This window comes from Solenopsis invicta, chromosome 7, assembly GCF_016802725.1.
Source record: "Solenopsis invicta isolate M01_SB chromosome 7, UNIL_Sinv_3.0, whole genome shotgun sequence".
Lineage (NCBI taxonomy): Eukaryota > Metazoa > Arthropoda > Insecta > Hymenoptera > Formicidae > Solenopsis > Solenopsis invicta.
In genome coordinates this window covers 17019791-17042047 of record NC_052670.1, presented here as the reverse complement: position 1 = coordinate 17042047, position 22257 = coordinate 17019791, and the positions used below count along the sequence as shown (strand labels likewise).

The window sequence follows — 22257 nt, the reverse complement described above, 5'->3', positions numbered from 1 at the left end:
ATGATAACGGAATAATTATTATCCTGATTATCGTTTTCCCTCGCGTAAAGGTGCAAAAGGTATAAAGACCTTTTACAGCTACTGAAAAATTCTCCGAGAAACCCTCATCAAACATCAGCCGGGACTTTATAGTCGTCCTATCTTACAAATTTCGCTTCGCTAAAAACTAATAAAATAGACGCGTGCCTCGCAGGCTTAGGTAAATAGACAGTCGATGCCTGCCTGCATTTCTCACTGTCAGAGAAACGTGGATGTACGTTCGTCGCGCGACAAGTGCACATATCAAAGCGTGACCACAGAGTACGCCTGGAGAGAGCCACCCGTAGCAGAGCCCATTGCGATTTCTTCGGAAAGAAAGATCATTCGGGCGAGATCGAGAACAACGATAAACCGGACATACCGTACCGCGCGTCCGAGTACGATTACGCTTCTTTATAAGCGACCCGAGCGCGATAAGCTCTCTCGAATCGCAGCGACAGCGGTCCCTCTTGTTAAAAGGGTCTAATGACGGGAAGCACACGGACCCCACGTCCGATACTCCGGTGTTGTAAACTGAAGATTTCGAGGGTCTGGCGCCGGGCGTCGACCACAGTTAGGCCCAGCCGGACATGTTCGGTCCGATCCGATCCAATCCGATCCGAGCCTTCTGGATTTTTTCGTTGCTAGAACAATGACCAAAATGACCAAATGGCCCCGTGATCGTGTAAACCTCAGCCGCGCGCGGACGTATCTTTGCATGACGCTCGTGTACACTGCTTCCTGTAAACTGAAACGTATACCGATGCGCGAACGAACGGGCTCTACAACGCGCAAACTTCGTTCTTACTCTCTAAATTTCGTAGAGTAAAGCGTAAAAATTGAACTTGTGCAAAGTGTCGAATAATTTGCCATTTTTTAATTAAGCGTTAAGCTTCACTTTTATAGAACTGCACAAAAAATGAGATTAACAGTAAAAATCTGTAATAGCTAAATTTCAATTGTAACACAAATGACTAAAACTTTAGTAGCATAACTAATTTAATTAGCTATTAGCAAAAGTTGTAGCAGTAAAAATCTGTGCCAACCTTTTAATTGTATCATGGATAATTAAAACTTTAGTGGCATAACTGAATTTAATTAGTTATTAGCATTGTAAGAGTTACAAAAAATTTAACTACTCAGATACTTTAATGAAAAGCTATGATATTTTTTCACGCGTTGCAATCATTAACTATAATTTCATTGTGGGAGACATAAGTTTTAATGTTTCGGATAATTTAGTAAAAGGTAAAAGGTTGCCGAAATCGCACCACTTTTGACATAAAGGCTTATAACTAACAATAAGAAATTATAAGGAATATTTGTAATTTTCTTACGTCGTAATAAAGTACCACACTTCTTTCATTTATTTTCGTCAGAATTTTATGTATTGTCATAATTTTTAAATGACAATTTTTAAGAAGTCTTCAAATAGTGCAATTTAGGCAACCGATCTCCTAAATCACACCACAGGTTAACTCCTCCTGAGGTAAAACGATATTTTTTCTGCTAGATTCTTTCTTCTTGAGCAAAAATGCGTTAGATAAGCATAATTTTATTGAAGATAAATACCCTAAACTAAATATATTATTTGAACTTTGTTAATCTAATTTTAATAATATTGTGATCATTACAAATTATTAAAATTTCGATTATTTATTTTATCTTTTCCGCAATTAAACTACAAAATGTGTTGAAAACTAGCAGCGAAGTTACGATTTTTCTATAAACATAACAAAATTTTTATTGTTCTTGACATGTTGAGTTCAATGAAGAATGATGATAGTGTTCTGTACGTTCCTAAACAATCCCACAAAGAGTGTTCAAGTACTGTGGTTGAATTTATACGCGATTTAGGACCCGATGTGATATTGGCGATCTTACCTTAAATGCCATTGCAGATCTGAATATCAAGTTTCTGAATTCTTTAATTTTTAAATAGAAATAATCGAAATTGTACTGTCCAAATTCATGTTACTTTTATCTTAAAGTCCAATTTTGGGGTCTCGACCTCGAGAAATTCTTTCGTAGTTTGAGATTTATCTTGTGAGTGTGTCAGTGATAAAATAATTGGAGAAATCAAATTGTCTTATAGTCAGTTTTAATGCAAAGTATTCTAAGCACCCGATTTATAAGCTACGCGTCTGTACTGATTTGCGGATACTTGAGAGAGAGAGAGAGAGAGAGAGAGAGAGAGAGAGAAAGTCTTTTCTTTCTCGCACGTTTTATATATCCTCGGTATGATCGCGAGATGTGTCCAACGTAAAATTTAAATATGTTTATTATTACCTGTTTATTATTACCTTCAATTTCTATTTACTGTATATGTATTTCTGCTGTGTATCGTGTTATCTAAAAGGTTCGATTCTAAATATGCCTTTTTGTTTTCTTATTGTGCTCGTTAATTTTCGCTTTTGTCAGTTGGTTATGTGACGAAGCAATCGCCACAATAGGATTAGCTACTACGTCTGAATAGCAGATTTCAGTTTGTAATCGATATGATCTTAACAGACAAGTATACAATACTTTGTTACAAAACCGATTTAATAACAATAGTGGTAAATTCATTTACTACAATAATAAATACAATGTTAGCAAATCATAATTAGTTGCGGCGATGAAAATTGTTCTTTCCCTGTGAATAGGAATCCTACAGAAATTCTATTTAATCCTAGTGAAAACAGGAATATAGAATAGGAAACTGAAAGTTGCAATGTAATCCGTTTCAGAGTAACTTTTTATTGACCGGATCTTCTTCAAAACGATAGCTTGATCGATGTACTCCGTCGCATTAAAACGCCTTTTTATCTCTATTCGTTTTCGTCGATTGCCGCGAACGAAACAAATTTAGATTCTTATCATTGCACGTCTCTAGCATCAAGGTGAGAACTCACCAAAATTACGTGATTTCGAGATTCGTCACCTCACGACGAATACCGATGTCGAGATCCTTATCGCACCGATTAATCAATCGGCCGCGCGATAACGCCGCGAAATGTTATCAGATGTCTTGTTCGGTGCGTTTGTGACGCCTTTTTTTCGACCAGGCGGCACGCCTTTGATTCGCGGAATGCACTGATTTTTCGTTGTACACGCTTCGCAAAGAATCTCTCCGATCACCGATAACTTTGTGTACCGAACGATTGCGTATGCTTTCAGTATGCTTTCCCTCCGTCCGAGACAGGATAACTGAATCGCAGTATCATCGGGACAACACGCCGCGCTGTTGTCGATTTCGATTTTCATCGATAACAAACCAGATATACGATAATTCCGCGTGATCGCCTACTTTGCTGCTCAGTCAATCTGGTCTCTTTAAACTTGTTATAAATTTACTGTACATATATAGGATTATTTCACTAGTTGTTGAACAATCACCAGCAAATGATTATTTAAAAAAATTTATCAAAATAATAAATTGCAAGTTGATACTTTTTAAATTTTTTATCTAATTTTTCTACAGATTTTATAATATCATTTTTATTTGAAAAAGTAATTATATTAAATAGTTTTTATTTGTTTATTGACTGATGACAGTGACTCTAAATATTAATTCTAATAAATAAAAATGTAATGAACACTAACGTAATAATTCTATATAAAATATTAATTCCAGAACGATTCTATCCTAGTTCAAGAGATAATAACACTTTTTTAGTCCTTATTTGTTACCGCTTGAAACCGGCGCATCATTAATTCATAATTTAGATGATAAAGGTGAAGAAAACGAAAGTATGACAAACTTGCGGTTTTACAATTAATAACGCGTGATAAAAAAAATTTTTATTTTTTTCCTAATATGTTACCGTTTGTTTTTAATGACTGTTTACGTGAAATCAAGAAGAATCAACCGCCAAGTAGCCATATCGTTTCCATGGACCAAATGAGCCGCTATTTTAAGTTAAAGTGGCTATATTTTAGCGAAAAAAGAATGATTTTTTGTACACTATTTATTTTTGCTACAAAACATGCAAAAATCCATATGCCATATCATTTGAAGAGCCTAAAGGATCGCCATGCTCGTGTTAAATGTTGAATTTTAACTAATTGTAAAATGTCATGATTTGTTACCATATGAAACTTTATTTTTCAGCCGAACATCTAGATTGATTATTACTTCTTGATTTTGTTGCTTGACATTTTCAGGAAAGAGATATTCGGAAAATTAGCAAATTTTAAGTGTTATGCTGAGTATTTGGATAAGTAACTAGCTGGAGATTCCGAAGCTTAGAAACAACAAAATCGAATTTAATCAAAATGCTAAGCAACAGTATCAGAAAGAGAGAAAGAGAATCTAACAAAAATTTTATAGAATTTGCAAGTTTGAAATGTGTTAGCGCAGAATAGGTTATAGGTGAAGCAACAAAGTTGGATTTTATTAAAATAACCGAAAAATATAGAACCAGAGAAATATAATCCATTGAAATATTTGAATAAAATCAATATTTCACGGTGTTATGTTAGTTCATAGTAGTTTCAGGATGATTTTTTTGAATCACATATGATAAAATCAACTTGGCAACAATAATTAATAACAAAATATCACAAAAGAAATATGTTTTGTATTTTTTTAATTTTTAATTTTTTTCTACTAGCTGTGTTAATTTAAACTTAAGTTTACACAGCCATTATTGTTATCGAATCGATTCAGGCAATAAAATTATGAATAGAGTAACAAATTAGCAGTAAAAAGCATGCATAAATTTCTGTAGAACATTAAATTAAATAATAAATTATTGAATTATCATGTAAAATAAACATTATCATCTAAAATAAATATTATTATTTATAACAAAGACAAAAATACTTATATTTTTACTTAAGTAATTTAGAAAATGACAGTTTACATAAATACGAAAGAAAAATCATTGCATATAAAACATAAATTTAAAATCTGGAAAATTTATTAGTTACAATTGTATTTTTATAAAAATAAGAAACGTTATAATGTGAAATATATAATATATACTCTTGAAGTATTTCATATTACCTGCACATTTTGATATGCCAAGCAAAAGCTTTCCGTATCAATTAACAATCGCAATTAAACAGCATAATATTATTCTTATAACATTATTGACAATGTTGTGTTATCTTTAGCAATAAACATAAGTATTTGTATCAAAGAAAACCATTATATAGCACAATATAATATTTCAGTGTTATTGTAGCAAAGTTGTTAAATTACCGCAACATTGTTAAAATGTTCTATGCTGTGTTCTATGCGAACAAGATTCGCTATTCATTATAATGTACATACGTTTTGCAGCAACTACAACGTTCAGCAACTGCCACTTGAGTGCAGTGCTTTAAAAAAGTAAATTTCTATTCCATGTAATAACTATTAATAACATAGGTATTACTTGTTTTTATTCTACAGCAATAAAAAATTTTTTATATAATTGAAAAATTTTTTATTGGGCTTTGATATAGTCATATTTAATTATGTAAAATTATGTAAATAAATGTGTATAATTATATATTTTTATATAATGTTATCTAATTTTATCATAATTATATACATAAATATGCATAAACTATATATATATATATATATATATATATATATATATACATATAAAGTCTTCATTATACAGTTATAGTACATAAATATTTATAATGTTTTACATGATTATATAAGATCTTTTATAATTCAAATTTGTATAATTATATATAACATCTAACCACATAGTTGTTATGTATAATTATATATAAAAAGTAAGGCTCTGGATATACTTTATTAACATTTAATAAAATGAATACTTAATATGTTATTAGATTTTAATGTTATATTTAAACGTGTAACACAAAAAAATTATTCCAAATGCTATTCCGCATATTTGAATAAAATACTCAGTAAAACAATTTTCATGAATATGTTCGAATCGGCTTCTTCTATCCAATAGGTACCACAAGAAAACTTTCAATTACATCTGATATATTCATTATTAAACATAGAATTTTTATAAGATAAGATATTCCATATTTTTAATGTCAAAACATAATGCCTTACGCTCTGTGCTATCAGTACAGGTAATATAGCGATTTGTCTTACGAATGATAACGACGCGTACTCCCGATTTAAACTTAAATTTTATGTACTTAATGTTTTCGACATTTATATAACATAATTTTAACTAGCACAATCAGCTTTCTAGTCTCAAAAACTATAAGAACTGGTATCTATTTTACTTTTTTCCGAACGCACCAAAAGCTGGCCTTTTCACAAGTTATTTCACATATGCTATTCGCATATGTGAAAATCAGTAAAATCTGTAATGTTGTATTTATTTATTTATAATATGTATTTTAATTAAACATATTTCATCTTTTTGACAACATCTATTGAACTGATCTATCACAAATGTGAATCCATGAACATCAAGTATTCATGGATCATCACAAATCTCAGTTCCTATATAATATGATCTTTGAGCAACGTTGACAACCGACAATGAACTGGATGAGTGACAGCTTTTGTGATGGCCGAAATTAAGCAATGCTAACAATGTGACTATGGTTTGAGTGCCCACGGTTGCAGTATGATCGTAGATCGTAGAAATTAAGCACTAGATTTAATAATTGCCTGGAAGATTAGCACAAATTTTTGAAATTTTCTTACCAGTGTGTATTATAGAATTACATATAATTGTATATAGACATATTTGGTAAAAAATTTTGTATTATTATACATAACCATTTATACAGAATAAGGTTGCTGATATCGCACCGGCTCCTAAATCGCACCACCTCGCGTATGAAACAGTATGTACACTCTGTGTGAAATTATTTGGAAACTACATAACATTATCATCATCCTTCATTGAACTCAACATGTTGAAAACAATAGCAATTTCGTTATTAATATTTACAGAAAAATCGTAACTTTGCTTTTATTTTTGAACACATTTCGTAGCTTGCTTGCAAAAGAGATAAAATAATCTAAATTTTGATCATTTGTAACGATTACAATATTATTAAAATTAGATTAACAAAGTTCAAATAACTTTGTATTCTTATTTGTAAATTAAATAAATAAAGTTTTACAAAATTTTGTCTCCTAAATCACACTGTGTCTTAATATTCTAAATCGCATTATTGCTTTGATCGTGGTTATACATATATATATATATATATATATATATATATATATATATAAAATCAAATAATCATACAAAGCATACATTGTAACAATATCGCGTAATGTAGCAATGTTATTGCAATATTATTGAAAAGTTATTGAAATGATAACATTGAAGGAAATTATAATTAGTTTATAATTATAAAACGGCATTTATCTCTAACATTAATAAAATTATGCTTATCTAACGCATTTTTGCTCAAGAAGAAAGAATCTAGCAGAAAAAGTGTCGTTTTACTCCAGAAAGAGTAATATTAACCTGTGGTGCGATTTAGGAGACCGGTTGCCTAATTCGCACTATTTAAAGGCTTTTTAAAAATCGTCATTAAAAAATTTATGACAATACATAAAATTCTGAAAAAAATAGAAATAAAAGAAGAATGTTGTATTTTATTATGAAGTAAAAAAATAAAAAATATTCCTCATAATTTCTTAGTTATAAGCCTTTATGTCAAAAGTGGTGCGATTTCGGCAACCTTACCCTATAATTATATATAAAAAATTGTTTACCGGAAGTCCACGTGTTGTCTTACGATTACCATTTTGAGGGTAAATTCTAAGAGAAAATTTTTTCCGTGAATTATTTTGTTTCATCTCACAAATGCACAAAATCGGATTGATTTTGTTATTCCAAATATCGCAAGTTGAGGAAAGCTGATGAAAAAATATAAGTAATTTTTGTATTTTTATCTTCAAAAGAAAGAGAGACAAAGAACAGATGAAATGGAGAAACTCGCGTCGAGACACTGATATATATCTGCGCGCTTCGATAGAAAAGGCTCCGCATCTAATTCAATTGCAGGCCGCCGTTCCGCAAACACTCATGATAATTCAATCAAGCCTACCCTATGACGTTATATCCACTTTCCGCCGCCCCTGCCGGGCCTAACCCCGCGATGGCACTGCGCGGAGGGTGGAAACGGCTCGTAATCTCCGTATGAGAACATCTGCACTCTAATCGGCTGATGATTTCCACCGAAGCCGATCCCCCGCTTCTTAACGCGCACGCGTCTCTCCTCTCACGCGTACGAAATAAATCGTTCGTTGGGATGAGCGTTCGTGAGGCAAACAATCGGGATTAGCAAGATGCGAGTAGAGAGTTAAATCTTTATTTTACACTTGATAGCAGCGGCATACTGATTTCCCGTCCGGCAGACACTAGAGTCGTAGGCAGTCGTTGTAGGCATGTCATTTTGATTAAAGCATCAAAACTGGTTTAAATATTTTAAAATTAAAAAATTTATTAACATACTCGCGATTGTATTAGTATCCACATTCGATGTAGCTTCTTTAATTGAAAGTCAAACACTTATTTATGATACCAACAAATTTTTAAAATAAAATTTTAATTTGTAAACAACATAATAATGTACTAAAATAATAAAGATAACTATAAAAACTTTGATTAAGACCAAAATTACAAGAAGCATAAAAGTCTCCTACAACTTAATATTGTAGATTAAAATTAAATACGACATTAAATATAATATTACATTACAATATAGCATTACGATTGAAAATATATAAAGTATGTGAAATTTTTATATTAATAAAAGAGTACAATACAATAATTTCTTTTTAAAATAATTAATTTTTTATATAAATTCAGTAGAATTTTCAATGTTAAATTTATAATTTATTACAGATTGTATAATAGAGAAACTTGTAAAATAAATACGAATCAATGTAAATGTTTATTTTCTGTTCTAAACAAAAGATATAGTACCACATCATCGACTACCAAATTTAATTCGCGAGAAGATGTAGTACTGCATCGTCGATCGTGAATGTGTTAAGTTTCTTATGAATTAAATTTTACCGTATTTTATGATTGGATTAATATTCCTTTTAAAAATGTTTGAAATTTACGAAATTACTCTTCTGTAGCCTATCATTAAGCATAAAGTTCTTATCGTTCGGTAAAATTTAAATCTTCTCTCTTTCTTCCATTAAATATAATTTCTGTTTTCTCCCTCTTTTTCCCCTCCTCTCTTTCTCTCTCGCTATGTGCAGAAAAACATATAAAATATTTCCTGAGTTAGTCATTTGTATCTTAAAAAAAGGAAAGGTTCAAATACCTTATCTCACGCATTTTTGAAAATATCTACCGGTTGGAATGCTCATTGTTTCAGGATAAAATTGCCAAGTAAACAACCTAAGCAGAATAAAACACCATAATATCAAAGTAGCGTTAAAATGATTCGAAAATAATTATTAAAAGTTAATTTTCGATTAGTCACAATTCTTTTTAATACTATTTCAACAGTATGACCTGATATTTTGCTCAAGAAAACATTGTAACATATCGCTAATGGTATCGCACACGTTTGTTCCAATTGTGTAGCTACTCTGTGCGGCTTATACGATATTACGAATCGGCAATACAAAAGCGCACGCGCACGCTTTCGAGATATGAAAAGAAAAAGAAAAAGAGAGACAGACAGACATTTAAATATTTAACGTCGCGGTGCAGAGTTATGTGTGTCGGCGAGCGTGGAATCCCGGCGTAAACGTTGCGGTTGCTTTCCATGCACGGAATGCTGATACCGCACTCTGTTTCAGGGTCTAATCATGCAAATGTATGAGCCGTTAATTAAAACCGACGAAAACTATATCTCGCTCTAGGACGCGACGAGGAGAAGAGATGGAAGATCAAGAGTTTTTGCATCCTCAGACTATCGCCGCGGTAAGTAATGCCAGCAAATCTTTCTTGCGTTTTCGCGAGTAAACGCTTTTCGCGCTCTGAAAGTCTATCGACCTTAAAGTATGACGAATGAAGCTGCATGCTGCAACGTAATTCTCAGCACCTTCAAATGGGAGAGTAATTAATTATCATGCAACACTTCGCCTACTTTATGAGCACGTAATGTCATGTGTTTTACATTACGTACTATATTTTATTTTATTACACATTTTTTTACTATATGGTATAATATAATAAAAAAAAACGTTGTCCATTTACTTGTTTGAAAAATAGACTATTTGCAATAGAATGTACAGAAAAATATTAGTATCAAATTAATAATCATTGTCTCGTATACGAGCAAACATAAAATCTTCTTTAAAAAGTTTGATAATCTTGAATATCAGCAAAATATTTTTTATATGCATTTTTATTTTAATGTTATAAACCGTCTAAAAAGCACGATATAATTGTTTTGATGATAATAATATAATATAGTATTCAATTATAATTCCTGATTTGAAGATATTGTTATTTCCCGTTCGATATCACTTTCCTATGAGCTCATGAAAACAATTAAATAAATATGAATATATTTTTCTTAATAAGCAATCTCATAGATGCTTCTAAAGCATTAGTATTACGTATTCCGGCTTCATGACTGTGTTTCAAATCCGACAACCAGACGCGGCGCGCAATTTGAACAGATTAGAGTTTGTAAAAATTAAAATTAAGGTACTTGAGCCAAATAAAGCCTAGTACTAAATAAGGCCCACTTTTAAATTTACCATTTAAAAATGCGCTTTATGTTTAAAATATATGCTTAAAAAATGTGTCATAGGAAGTAGATAAAGAGGGACTAGGGAATTAATACCGGTAGCAATATGTTTATTCAGTGCAACAAAAGCTTGTAACAAAGTGGGAAAATTAGCTGTTTTTATAAAAATTTGTTGTAAATTTAATAAAAATACATTATTTTATGCTTTATTACAACATATTATAATATTATTTAACTTTCTACCTGTAGAAAAAAACAAATATATATATATATATATATATATATATATATATATATTGGAATAAGTATACTTTTTTATAAATAATGTATTATTAAATAAGGCCCACTTATACATTTATTGTTATAGCCATTGCCATTTATTTATTATGTATGTGGCTTGCAATAGAAAATAATGATTTTCAATGACGCTAACTTTCCATAAGCTAAAATTGCACTAAAATAGCCAGAATTTCTTAAAGTTAAAATATTAATTATAGACAAAATTAAAAATAATTGTGATGTTTTACAGTAAAATAGATCTTAAAGGATTTCGTATTTGTGATTAATAATTATTTTAACCGTGAGTTGGAAAATATGTTTAATTCCTTTGTTATTTTCAATTTGTTTTTAATTCGGGCCTTATTAAATTTAACAGAATTTAATAAGGGCCAATGTCAGAGTTTAAAAAAATTTCTTTTTTGTTTATTTAAAAATGTTTTATATAGATAATGATTTTATTTTGCCAAGTGGTTGAAATAAACATTTTATTCTCATTTAGTTCATTTCAATATTTTTGTAAATAAAATTTATAAAAAATAAAATAAGTTAGGTGGGCCTTATTCGGCTCGGGTACCTTATTATTCAGCGTTAAGAACCGTTGCGACTGCTACAGGCTTGATAATCTTATTTTTTTTTGTTTTGAAGAAATTTTTAAAAAATCTTTAAACAACTATCTGTTTAAGATTTTCAAATTATTGGAATTAAATTTTATACTCTTGCTTATATATGTATAAGTAGATGATCGTACACTATTGGTAAATTTGTGTACTTTTGTGAAAAAATCTGCTGGTTAAACATTTTGTGTTAAGTAATGAACATATTCATGTGTAAATTTAACACATGTCTGCTATGTTAACTGAACTTAACAGATATAAACTATAGAATTGTGAAAATGATTTAAAAAATATCTCAAAGTAACACAACTTGCACGTATTTATTTTGTGTACGTATTTAAATTGGACTTTAACATATTTTTTAAATCATTTTTATAATTTTACATTTTGTATCTTTTAAAATTTACAAGAAGAGAAAAAGAGTGTTAATGTTACTGTACACTGTAATAGGAGTGGGGATAATTGTGCCGTACTTTTTTTTTACTATTCTACTGTTAATTTTATCATAAAAATTACGTTAATTGTATATCCAAGTAACTTTAAATCAAGATTACATTTCTTTTTTGTTGAAATATTAACGAAGTATTAATGTTATCACTTAACACATCCAGATTATGTTAAATTAACACAAAATTTTGAGTGGACCGTTTGGGACATGTGATTTATGTTAAATTTAACACAATTTTTCTAACTCGTATATCTCTTATTATCAAGAACACAACTCTTTATTTCATATTACTATCCTTTAAATTTATTTATTTTTTCAAAACTCAATTTTGTTTTTTATTTTAACAATATTACGAAAAATTCTTTTCTCATTAAATGTTCTAATGTCGTGTTAATGAACGAATTTTTACGGAATCAATCAACAAATTTAGTTTTATGCAATATATTTAATTTGTTTTGTCTTTTATCAATTATACTTTTTAATGCTTTTAATACTGTTTCAATACAATCGAACCAGTTTTTCTCAAATTATCAATTACGCAATATCTTATATTGTTACTGCGCAAACATAATTCACAACGTACAATTGCGCACTGGTTTAGAAGCATGTAGCAACAAAGCCTTAAAATTTTTTAATTTCTTTATTTTCTCCAAGAGCTAGTCATCGTATGTGTAAGCTAATAATCGTTGATTTGATATTCATTGTTTTTGTATTCATTGATTTGATATTTATTGTGTAAATGATTTGCAATAGAATATAATAGAAACATTTTTTTTGCATTCTTTGAGACATTCTTAAGACTTTAATATGACCATTCTCCCCCGTGTTTTCATTATCGAAAGTGCAGGTCATTATACCAAAACGCGGAGAGCTTGCGTGGAGCAGAACCAACCGAGCCTATTTTCGATTGCGCCACCAAATTGGAGGAGACATTCCGCGAAATGTCAGGCGAAAATAAATGAATCGAGCAAATTCGCGGAATTCCGAGTAAAGTAATCGTTTTTCGTCGAACGGTCTTGCTCCAAATAGTCGTGCTGGAATCTCGAATACAGTCGTCTAATCGCTAGCCAACGATCGAAGCGATTCAGAGAATATTCTTCGCACAATTTCCAAATCTAATTATCTCAACTTGTTCATTATCGTGTCGTAGAGTTATCGCTGCGACGTCAAAAGCGGATAGCATCCATTAAACTTCACCAAAGATCTTTGTTTACCGGAGTTTCTCAGATATCAAGTGTTTCATTTAATGAACTATGTCTATTCGTCGAGAGAAGCATCGGAATATTGGGACGATAGAATACAGACATCTTTCCCCACATCGACACCTTCTTCATATGACATCGAAAATCGGACTCGTATCGAGATCGTACCGCGTGCTCGAATTACTGCGAGATCTCGCAATTCTATGTTAATTTAATTATTCTTTGTTCTCGGCATGCGACGATACCTGTATCGCGGTCATCGACTCAATTATTCATTCACCTCATTGAACACATTATCGAATTAATCGCGAGCATAAATTAAAGACCGCGATCCTATCGTTGACGCGCTCGTACGAACGCGCACGCAGCACTTGCCATTCTTACTCGCGAATAATATAGCGCGGCAATAATTATAAGCGATAAATACGGCTGATATTAATGTTGCTCCGCGATAATTGCGACTTTGTCGGATCGTACGCTGGCGCTCGCACGCGCGCGCGCGCGCGCGCGCTAAAAACACGTGTTAAACGCAACACTGTAACATTTAATTACAGAAAATCATCGGCGAATCGTTTCGCGCCGTTGAATATTCCATGTATCCGATTATGAAAATGCGATAACTCGCGTTAATAATAAATGAGCACACGAGCGTCGTGTGTTGCATGCGGAAAAGGCTCGCTGACTGTGTGAGCGGCATCATTGACTCGCGTCTGCCTAGCTGGCTCTCCTTCCCAACTTAACCAAAATTCAATGAATAAATTATATAATAATGCGCTATTTATGCACTTTATAAATCAGCAAAAAAAAATGTTGCGCTTTCACTTAACAAAAAAAAAGAAACGTTTTCTGTAGAGATTGAGTCGGCTCAAGGCTGTCAATAAGCCTTTTTCTCTTCCCCTCTTTCGTCCGCCTTGTATTAGCAATCGAAAACCAAATGCGCAGACTTTATGCGTTCGGATATTAGAGTAATTGTAATTTTTGTGCTGCATTCCTTAAAAAACTAATCTTTTGGAGCAAACTGTAATATTTATTCCTAAATTATTAAAAATTTCAAAATTACGTCAATTAATTATGTAAAATATTTTTTTATGTGCTATTAGTTCCAAGTATAACTCATTAAAAACTTTGGCCAACAATGGTCAAAACGGATCTTAGCACTCAAATAATAATTTCCTGATTTTATATATAACATTTTCTAGTTCTTCGAACTAATTAAGATAAGTCCGCAATATAGAGACGTTCCAACCCTACCTGGAAATAATATTTTTTGTAACAAATTTTTTACAATAATAAATAATTCAAAATTTTTCAGTCAACTTTCTGGCAAAATGTGTTAATTAATAAAATGGATCCACAATGTTTCAACCTCAGATTGAGGTCCTTTTCAAGTGAGTCGAAAGTTTTTACAGTTTTTACAGTCGGGGAGATATTATAAATGCTTAGCATCAATACTATTAAATTAATTAGTAATGTATAATATTATGATACTTTTCCGGTTTGTTTTAAGAGCTACGTTTCAAGATCGACGAATATGCGGTGCGCAGTTCCGGAAACTAAAAAATGTATATAAAATCACCTAAAAAATTATTATTTGAACACTAATACTAAGTTCTATTTTGAGCGTCATTGACTATTTTTTGATTTATATACTTCACGCTCTTATAAATATTAATTATTTCTAAATAATTTCGCTTTTCATGCTGTAATCTTTAAGAAACTTTTTTCTTGACGTTCAAATTTTTTTTAATATAAGAGATTGTTATATATATATATATATATATAATCCGATTGTGTGCAATAAATGTACGATTTAAACGCTTTTTGTCCATACTAAAGATGGGATTAAGTTTAAGATGTACTTGAAAATTCGAGTCAAATCAAACAATTAAGTTCTATTTTTGTAGGATGCGAGTATTAGTCGTAAGAAACAATATTTCATATATTGTACTTGCAAAGTAATCGATACTGATTATTTTCAAATTTTAGAATAAGTATCTGGATTTAAAATAACAGAGAGTTGGAAACTGCGGAAGCAGATAATTATAGGGAATATAACTATTTTTTAAGCATTCGCGTAATTTATGTAATAATAACTAACAGTTATAATTTACATGGTTATAGGACAATTATAAATGTATAGTTGGCACCGAAAATGATTATGATTAATACTTAAATCATGTTAATTGCAACAATTTTTTTCTCTGAATGTAAAGCGCTTAATAAAAAACGATATTTCTCTTTCCCCTGCCCCTCCTCTTCTCTGCCATTAATAATGAAATTTTTATAAAGAATGATACGATAAGAAGGAACTGATAAGAAGAAACTGTTTGATATTTGTGAACAATGCATGTTAAAATAATTATAATTAGAAGTTTAAATAGCAAGAAATCGAGAAATAAGAAAAAAGAAATACGCTTATAAATATTACAAATTGCATGCCTCATATTACAATGTATGTGTCGGTTCATGTCTCAAGAGTAGTTCTGTACACAGAATTACTTTGGACGTCCGTCGCTGACTTTTTTGTCGCCATATTCTCGTAATTTCAGAACGAATTTCTGACTGACAAAATCGTTAGCGTGAAACCATTGAGGCCGTGGCACATAGAAAAACTTAAGCAATAAGGAAATCAACATGTTGGATTTACTACAGCTTACGTCATGGACTTAACATTCTCGACTCTGATTGGCTTACTTCCCAAGTTTTACCATTTAAGTTTCTTTATATGCCACAGCTTTTAACATATTGTTGGTAAACACTATAAAGTCACCAGCGTTTTGGAGAAAACTTTGTGGACGTTGCGCAATGTATCGAATTATTCACCAGTCGTCTGATAATTCATGCGCTACCGCTTTTTGATACAAAGCTTTTCTTGACACTGCTGCTAAAATCACCTAGCTGCTCACTTTATACGACACTGCTTTTATTCGCTTGAAATAAGCGTCTTAATTCATCAGTGAATTCGCTGGTAAATACTTCTAGACAATCGTTTTTTATTCGGCAACATCTAAAATTTTGAAGTCACGACGTCTAGTGATCGCTTGTGGTCGCTGCAACGAAGTTGACATTTGTCCAACTTTTTAAGCGAGTTAACTCGGTGACTTTAGCAGCAAGTCAAGAAAAGCTCTGTATCACGATAGTAGCAAATGAATTAGCGAGCGACTAGCGAACAGTTCGACATGCTGCACATACGTCTATCAAATTTTCTCCAAAACACTGACTTTTAAATTAAAGGATGCTGTATATAGAGCTGCTTTTATAGAGCGATGAGGAGAAGCTTCTTAATTCAGCAAATTCGCTGATAAAAACCACTAGACGCTCGTTTTTCATTCGTCAACATCTAAAATTTTTAAGTCGCGTCTAGTGGTCGTTTGAACAAAAAGAACGTAATAACAGCTGCTTTCGACGCTTGTCACTGACTTCTTGCGATATCACTGGTGATGGACGTACGCTTCGATTTTCGCTTTTTCAGACCGAATTTTTGGTCGGCAAAGTCGCTACGCGTTAAGCCAGTCAACGTTTTACGGTGTTTTGAAGAAAATTTGATGGACGTGTGCGCAGTATACCGAACTATTCGTTAGTCGCACGCTAATTCATTCAGTAATCTCGATACGAAGCTTTTCTTGACTTACTGTTAAAATTACCCAGCTATTCGCTTGAAAAGTTGAATACGTTCAATTTCATTACAGCGACCACCAGTAGACCTGCGACTTCAAAATTTTAGATGCTGGCGAACAAAAAACGAATGTCTAAAAGTTTTTACCAGCGAATTCGTTGACAAATCGAGAAGTTTACTCAAAGCGAATAAAAGTAGCTTTGTGTACAGTCTTTCGTGCCGACTCCGCGTTCGTTAGATCGGCTACGTGTACTGATCCTTTGTTTCGAAATATTTCTCTCTGTATCTGTTTAAATATTTTTTCTCAATGGGCACACAAAATTCAATTATAAGAGAATTAAGGATTCTGTATTCTAATTAATCTTCAACCGTCATACATGCGTATATTGTTTAAAGTAAATATACTTGTGTTTATGATAATATGATCGCCACAAAACAACAATAAACAGTTTTGGTTGGCACCAAAAATGATTATAAATTATAACATAATTATTATTCTCGGAAATTGCCTTTGTAACGGTAAAACATCATTCTTTCCTACACGTTTCCGTCATCGTTATGTTTCATCGCTAGTAATAACTTTAAACTTTAATTCATACATTTTTATCTCAAAGATTTTGATTACACAATTTTACGAATTTAACAAATTATATTGTAATTATATTGTAAAAATACGAAATTGTGAGCGAATTCTCAATTAAAATGTTCTTGATCCATATACATAGCTAACCAACCTAGATTGAGTGTATTCAATTTTACTCGTGAACTCACGATGCTGATCGCAGGCTGCTGCATTTTCACATTCTAATATTAAACTACACGTTAGCGTTGAGAATAACTTGAAAATAAGTAAAACGATAGAAAGTAAATATGGGCATATTTTTGAAATTTTAAATTACGTATCGGTTACTTAATACTTTGGTAATTAATTAAATCGGCGCGCATCAATTTTTGCACTGAACACACGCCATACTTTTCTTTTTTTGTTTTTTTTTTCAATGTCGGTGAATATTTATTCAATTATCTTTATAATTATTAAAATATTATAACTAATCTTTTCTTTTCAACAACTTGAATATAAAGTTTGTAACGTAACGATATTTCTTTGAATGCCAGAATTCGACAGATGATAAAAACGGACCGCTTTTAACTTTATTATTCCAAAAGAAAAATTTAATTTAAACTGCAATGTTTTTTATCGTTAGATATTAAGTGAAGCTATGCCAAGTATGGTGAAATGTACGATAAAGTGTTGTGTTCGCTGCTAAACATGTATCGTGACTTTTGCCATGGTAATTAACATTATCATTCGTTATGCACTTGAAGCAACACTAATATACTGCATGTCAACGAAGGTTTTTGTCAAATTAACGATAAATATTTTAACGCGATAAATAGCGTCGATAATGTTGGAAATTATCAAAGTTCCTTTAGACATGTTTTGGCGTTTCTATGATCGTTTTTGAGCAGCAAGATAATTAATGATTGATCTTGTCGATCGCGCATTTCTACAAGCACATTAACAGGTTTCACGTCCCCGTTCTGCTTCACCCTTGTCCTTCCCGCTCGCGACTATCCTTGATTTACAGTCAATATTACGTCGGAAAATAATCGTGCACGATATGCGTCTTCGATAATGGACGGCGTTCCAAGGTTTATTTACCACAAGTGCATTTCATTAACTGTAAATTGTTCGAAGAGCATCCGCGGATCGTTCTTTTTCTTTTCTTATGTCTTTTTCTTTTTGCGAAGATTGAGCGCCATTTTTTTATGATTCGCGCATCGTCACCCATAAATCACGCAGACTTTAACTGCCAGCTTATCGTACGACAAAAAGATTTTATTCACCTGCAACGACTGGACACGGCGTACGACGACGACTTCCCAGTAATTTCAATGCCAACGGCATTGTAATGATGTCGCGTCGCAAAACGAGGCCGTTTCCCGTTCTTATGCGATCTCGGATCGAAGTATCCGCGATGCCGCATGTCGTTATTATGGTGTAATAATTTTGCATCATTTGCGTACGTGCAATTGGCGTTAAACGCGAGACGATCGATCTAATCGTTCGAGATGTATATCCATTACCGTCGATTCGTTGCTGCCGGATTACTTTTTCCGATCTCTACGATTTCTGAGAGATATTATTTAGCAAAACGTAAAATTGTCGCGCGTTATTATCAAGGCTGCATTATTCAGATATCTCATGATGATCGCACCAGCGAGAAAATGATTTGAAAGTAGAGATCGGAATATACAAGCAAGTGTAACGGCGTTCCACATTGCTCGGTTAAAGTTAAGTCATAAACACAGATATACATTGTTTACTTCAAACCAAAAGTCCATTGCGAAGTCCACGAGCGAAAATGAATTGATATTCGTTTCGTTGCTGACTTTGATTTCATGATCATTTAAACTACAAAATTTACAAATATTTAAAAGGAGTATATAATTTATGTTTATAAATCATAATTCATAATTGTATAAATAGTTATATGCATATACGCACACACATATATGTGCGCGCGCGCGCGCACGTGTGTGTGTACATTGCCAAGCACATCACGTTACACGTATTTAATGTATTTGTCCTTTGATTTACGCTTTTTTACCGTGGAAAAATAATGAATGACGCGATAAAATAATGAATACGAGAGGATGATTATTTGGCTATCTAATTACGTGACGTACACGTAACGAAGTGACATGTTTAAGCTAATTGTCGAGTGATCGAGTTTTTTAAACGTTTAAACAGTAACGACGTAGCTAGCCATGCAAATTGTCGTTAATTGATGGAGAAAAACCATTATTGTTAAAAAAATGATCATTTTCAATCGAACAAGATTATCTGCAATGTAGGATCTATCGAAACACTCACGACAAAATTTATTTACTGTCTGGACAAAAATTAGAACGATTTATTGCACATGCACACAAATTTCACAAATGTAGATCAAAGGGAAATGAAAAATACCCTTGTGGCTAGTATATCTTTTAAATATTTCGAATCTGCGTGAAATAACGTGAGCTATTGTACACTTATCCAGCGGTGTCTGTTTTAGTGACATGTTCTTTTTTATATACTTCGGTATTATATATAGAGAAAATTTTTTCTTAGAACTCACTCTTGAAATTATAGTAATCATCGTTTGATTAATCACTATTTTAGTTAATTTTTACTAAAAATTGTATAATAAAATTCTTTGAAATTTGTGTTGTCTCGCGACTACCATGATTTTAAATTCTAAGAGAAAATTTTCTCCATGTACGAGCCTCTCGAAAATTGGACAGCTCAACTCTGAGAAATAAAAAACAGAGAAAATTGATGAGGTTCGTAAATTGATCGCGTATTCCAGTATCAAAACAAAGAAAATTAGTGCAGAACTTAAAAAAAAAAGAGCTTCTAAAAGACCTTTTGAAAATGGTTAGCTTTCGAAAGGTTCAAGTACATATACTTCGACAAATTCATATAAAAACGAGAGGAAGAAAAAAAGCTCGAGTACTCACTCTGCGTGGGATCGGCGGGCTCATCCTGTATATTGATCGGTGAAATTTTCAGCGATCTCGGAGGGCCCTGAAAGCCGATGGGCCCGGGCCCCCCGGCTGCACCCACCCGCTGCATCACGCCGGCAGCCCCTATTTCCGCAGCTCTGCCACTCCTGCGCACCTCGCGCGACGGTTTTCGAGCAATCTTGAAGCCTTCGTACGCCGGCCACCGGTCGTACTCTTTGAACTCGCGAAACTCCCAGCGTGTCCGCTACCTTCGCGAGATGCTACCGAGGGTCGCAATCGCCCCCGACGCGAAAAGTGTACGACACGTATAGAGGGGGCCGCTTTGGGTTTTTCTGCTGCGCTTTCTCGTGTTTCAAATTAAAATTCTCATTCGCGTAGAGTTGCTCAGTACGACATCGATGTACTGTATCGGAACTTACATTATTGTTTCGTCAAAATGGTAAGTGCTCAAAACCTTTGTTGGCTAGCTTTGACGAATTTCGAAGATACGGAGAGATTAAATTATCTCACCGGGTGTGGTTGGCGCTCAGGTATATCTGTTACTCCAGCTTGTCGCTAGAGCCTATCAAGTTCAGCCAACACTCATAATCTCCCGTTTTGTTGGAAATTCAACCTGCTATTCTTTTTTTTCCAATATTTCCACGTGTCTCGTTTTTTTCCGAGACTTTTCCCAATACACTCGGCACTCGGCTTTCGACTGACTTCTCTTTCTCTCTTTCTTTCTCTCTCTCTCGCCGAGTTTACGACTCTTCAATTTTTTCGCTCTACAATTCCTTCTCGGAATCTTCGTCGAATCACCGCACTTTACGCTGATATTTATTATATATGACACGCACTCACTGAATATCGCGAATCTTATTTTACGAGAGATTTCGGCGAGAGATTTCTCGTAGTTGTCAAACGCAAATGCGACCGTAGACACGATATCGACGCAGAACTCGAACAATATTCCTGATCTCTGCGATCGGCTTAGTCGTTCTCGGACCGGAGCAACCGGCTCCGAAATCAGTAGCTTGCTTCTTCCTTCACTAGAATCGCCACGCGATTATGTTTTCGTCACTCAGCAGCGCGGGGTAAGCAGCGTGTCGCGACGTAACGATAAATATTCCGTTGTTAAAGTCCCTTAAGAAGACGAGTCGAACGATAATAGACAGCGGTAAGGGTAAACGAAAGAAATAATCATCGTGTGGCAGTAGCTGGACAAGACGTCTTGAGAAAGGTAGAGAGCACGGAAGAAGAAGGAAGGGGTCGACAGGAGGACGGAGGGATGGGAGGGGAGCAGGTGAAATGAGAGAAAGAAAGAGCAAACATCGAGTGACAGGTAGATGGAAAGGGAGAGAGGGAGAAAGATAGGGAGAGAGAGAAAGAAAGGAGAAGAGAGACGGCACGGTTACACGAAACTACCCCGACGAGACTGACGACGCGGGGCCCCGAGAGCCACTGACTGCCAGTTAGGCGTCTCGCTATAGTCTGCTCGAGGATCCGACCCAACCTAACCGGATCCCACTGCCGGAGCCACACTATCCGCTCTATCGCTCTTTCGCTCTTCCACCGTCTCGCTCACTCCCACCGCGATCCCGCGGCTCCCCTCCATCCCCCCCCCACTTCCGTTCAAGCCTCGCGGCGGATCTCTATAACTTTCCCTACCACCTTCGGGCGTTCCTATCGAATGCGAGAGCGCGGCGCGCGACAGCGAACGATTCGTCCTCGCGGCGGAGTCGACGCCGTCCGGGATCCACGCCTCCGCGGCCTCCCGGCGAACCGGCAACAAAATGGCCGACGCGCACCTAATCGATTCGCGCGTGTGCCTATCCTCTCTCCTGCCTATCCTCTGTGACTCTACGCATCCTTCTTCTCCACCGTATAGTCGCCTACCACCATCGCGACTCTTCTATCGATGCTACATTCTCCCTCTTTTTCTCTCTCTCCCTCCCCTCTACCTCTTCTTCTCCTCCGCGTCGACCC

At 33.7% G+C, this 22257-nt stretch overlaps 1 protein-coding gene across 2 annotated transcripts in view; it reads right to left on the bottom strand.

Annotated features, from left to right (window-relative positions):
* Positions 1–21826, bottom strand: part of LOC105199685 (insulin gene enhancer protein ISL-1) — a 101449-nt gene extending 79623 nt beyond the window's left edge. The window contains exon 1 of one of the 2 annotated variants that reach the window (XM_039451696.1): positions 20287–21826. In XM_039451696.1, coding sequence (XP_039307630.1) covers positions 20287–20401 — 115 coding nt within the window. In that variant the 5' untranslated portion in view covers positions 20402–21826. The remainder of the gene's footprint in view (positions 1–20286) is intronic. The other variant, XM_039451697.1, reaches the window with a different exon arrangement.
* Positions 21827–22257: the final 431 nt, after the last annotated feature.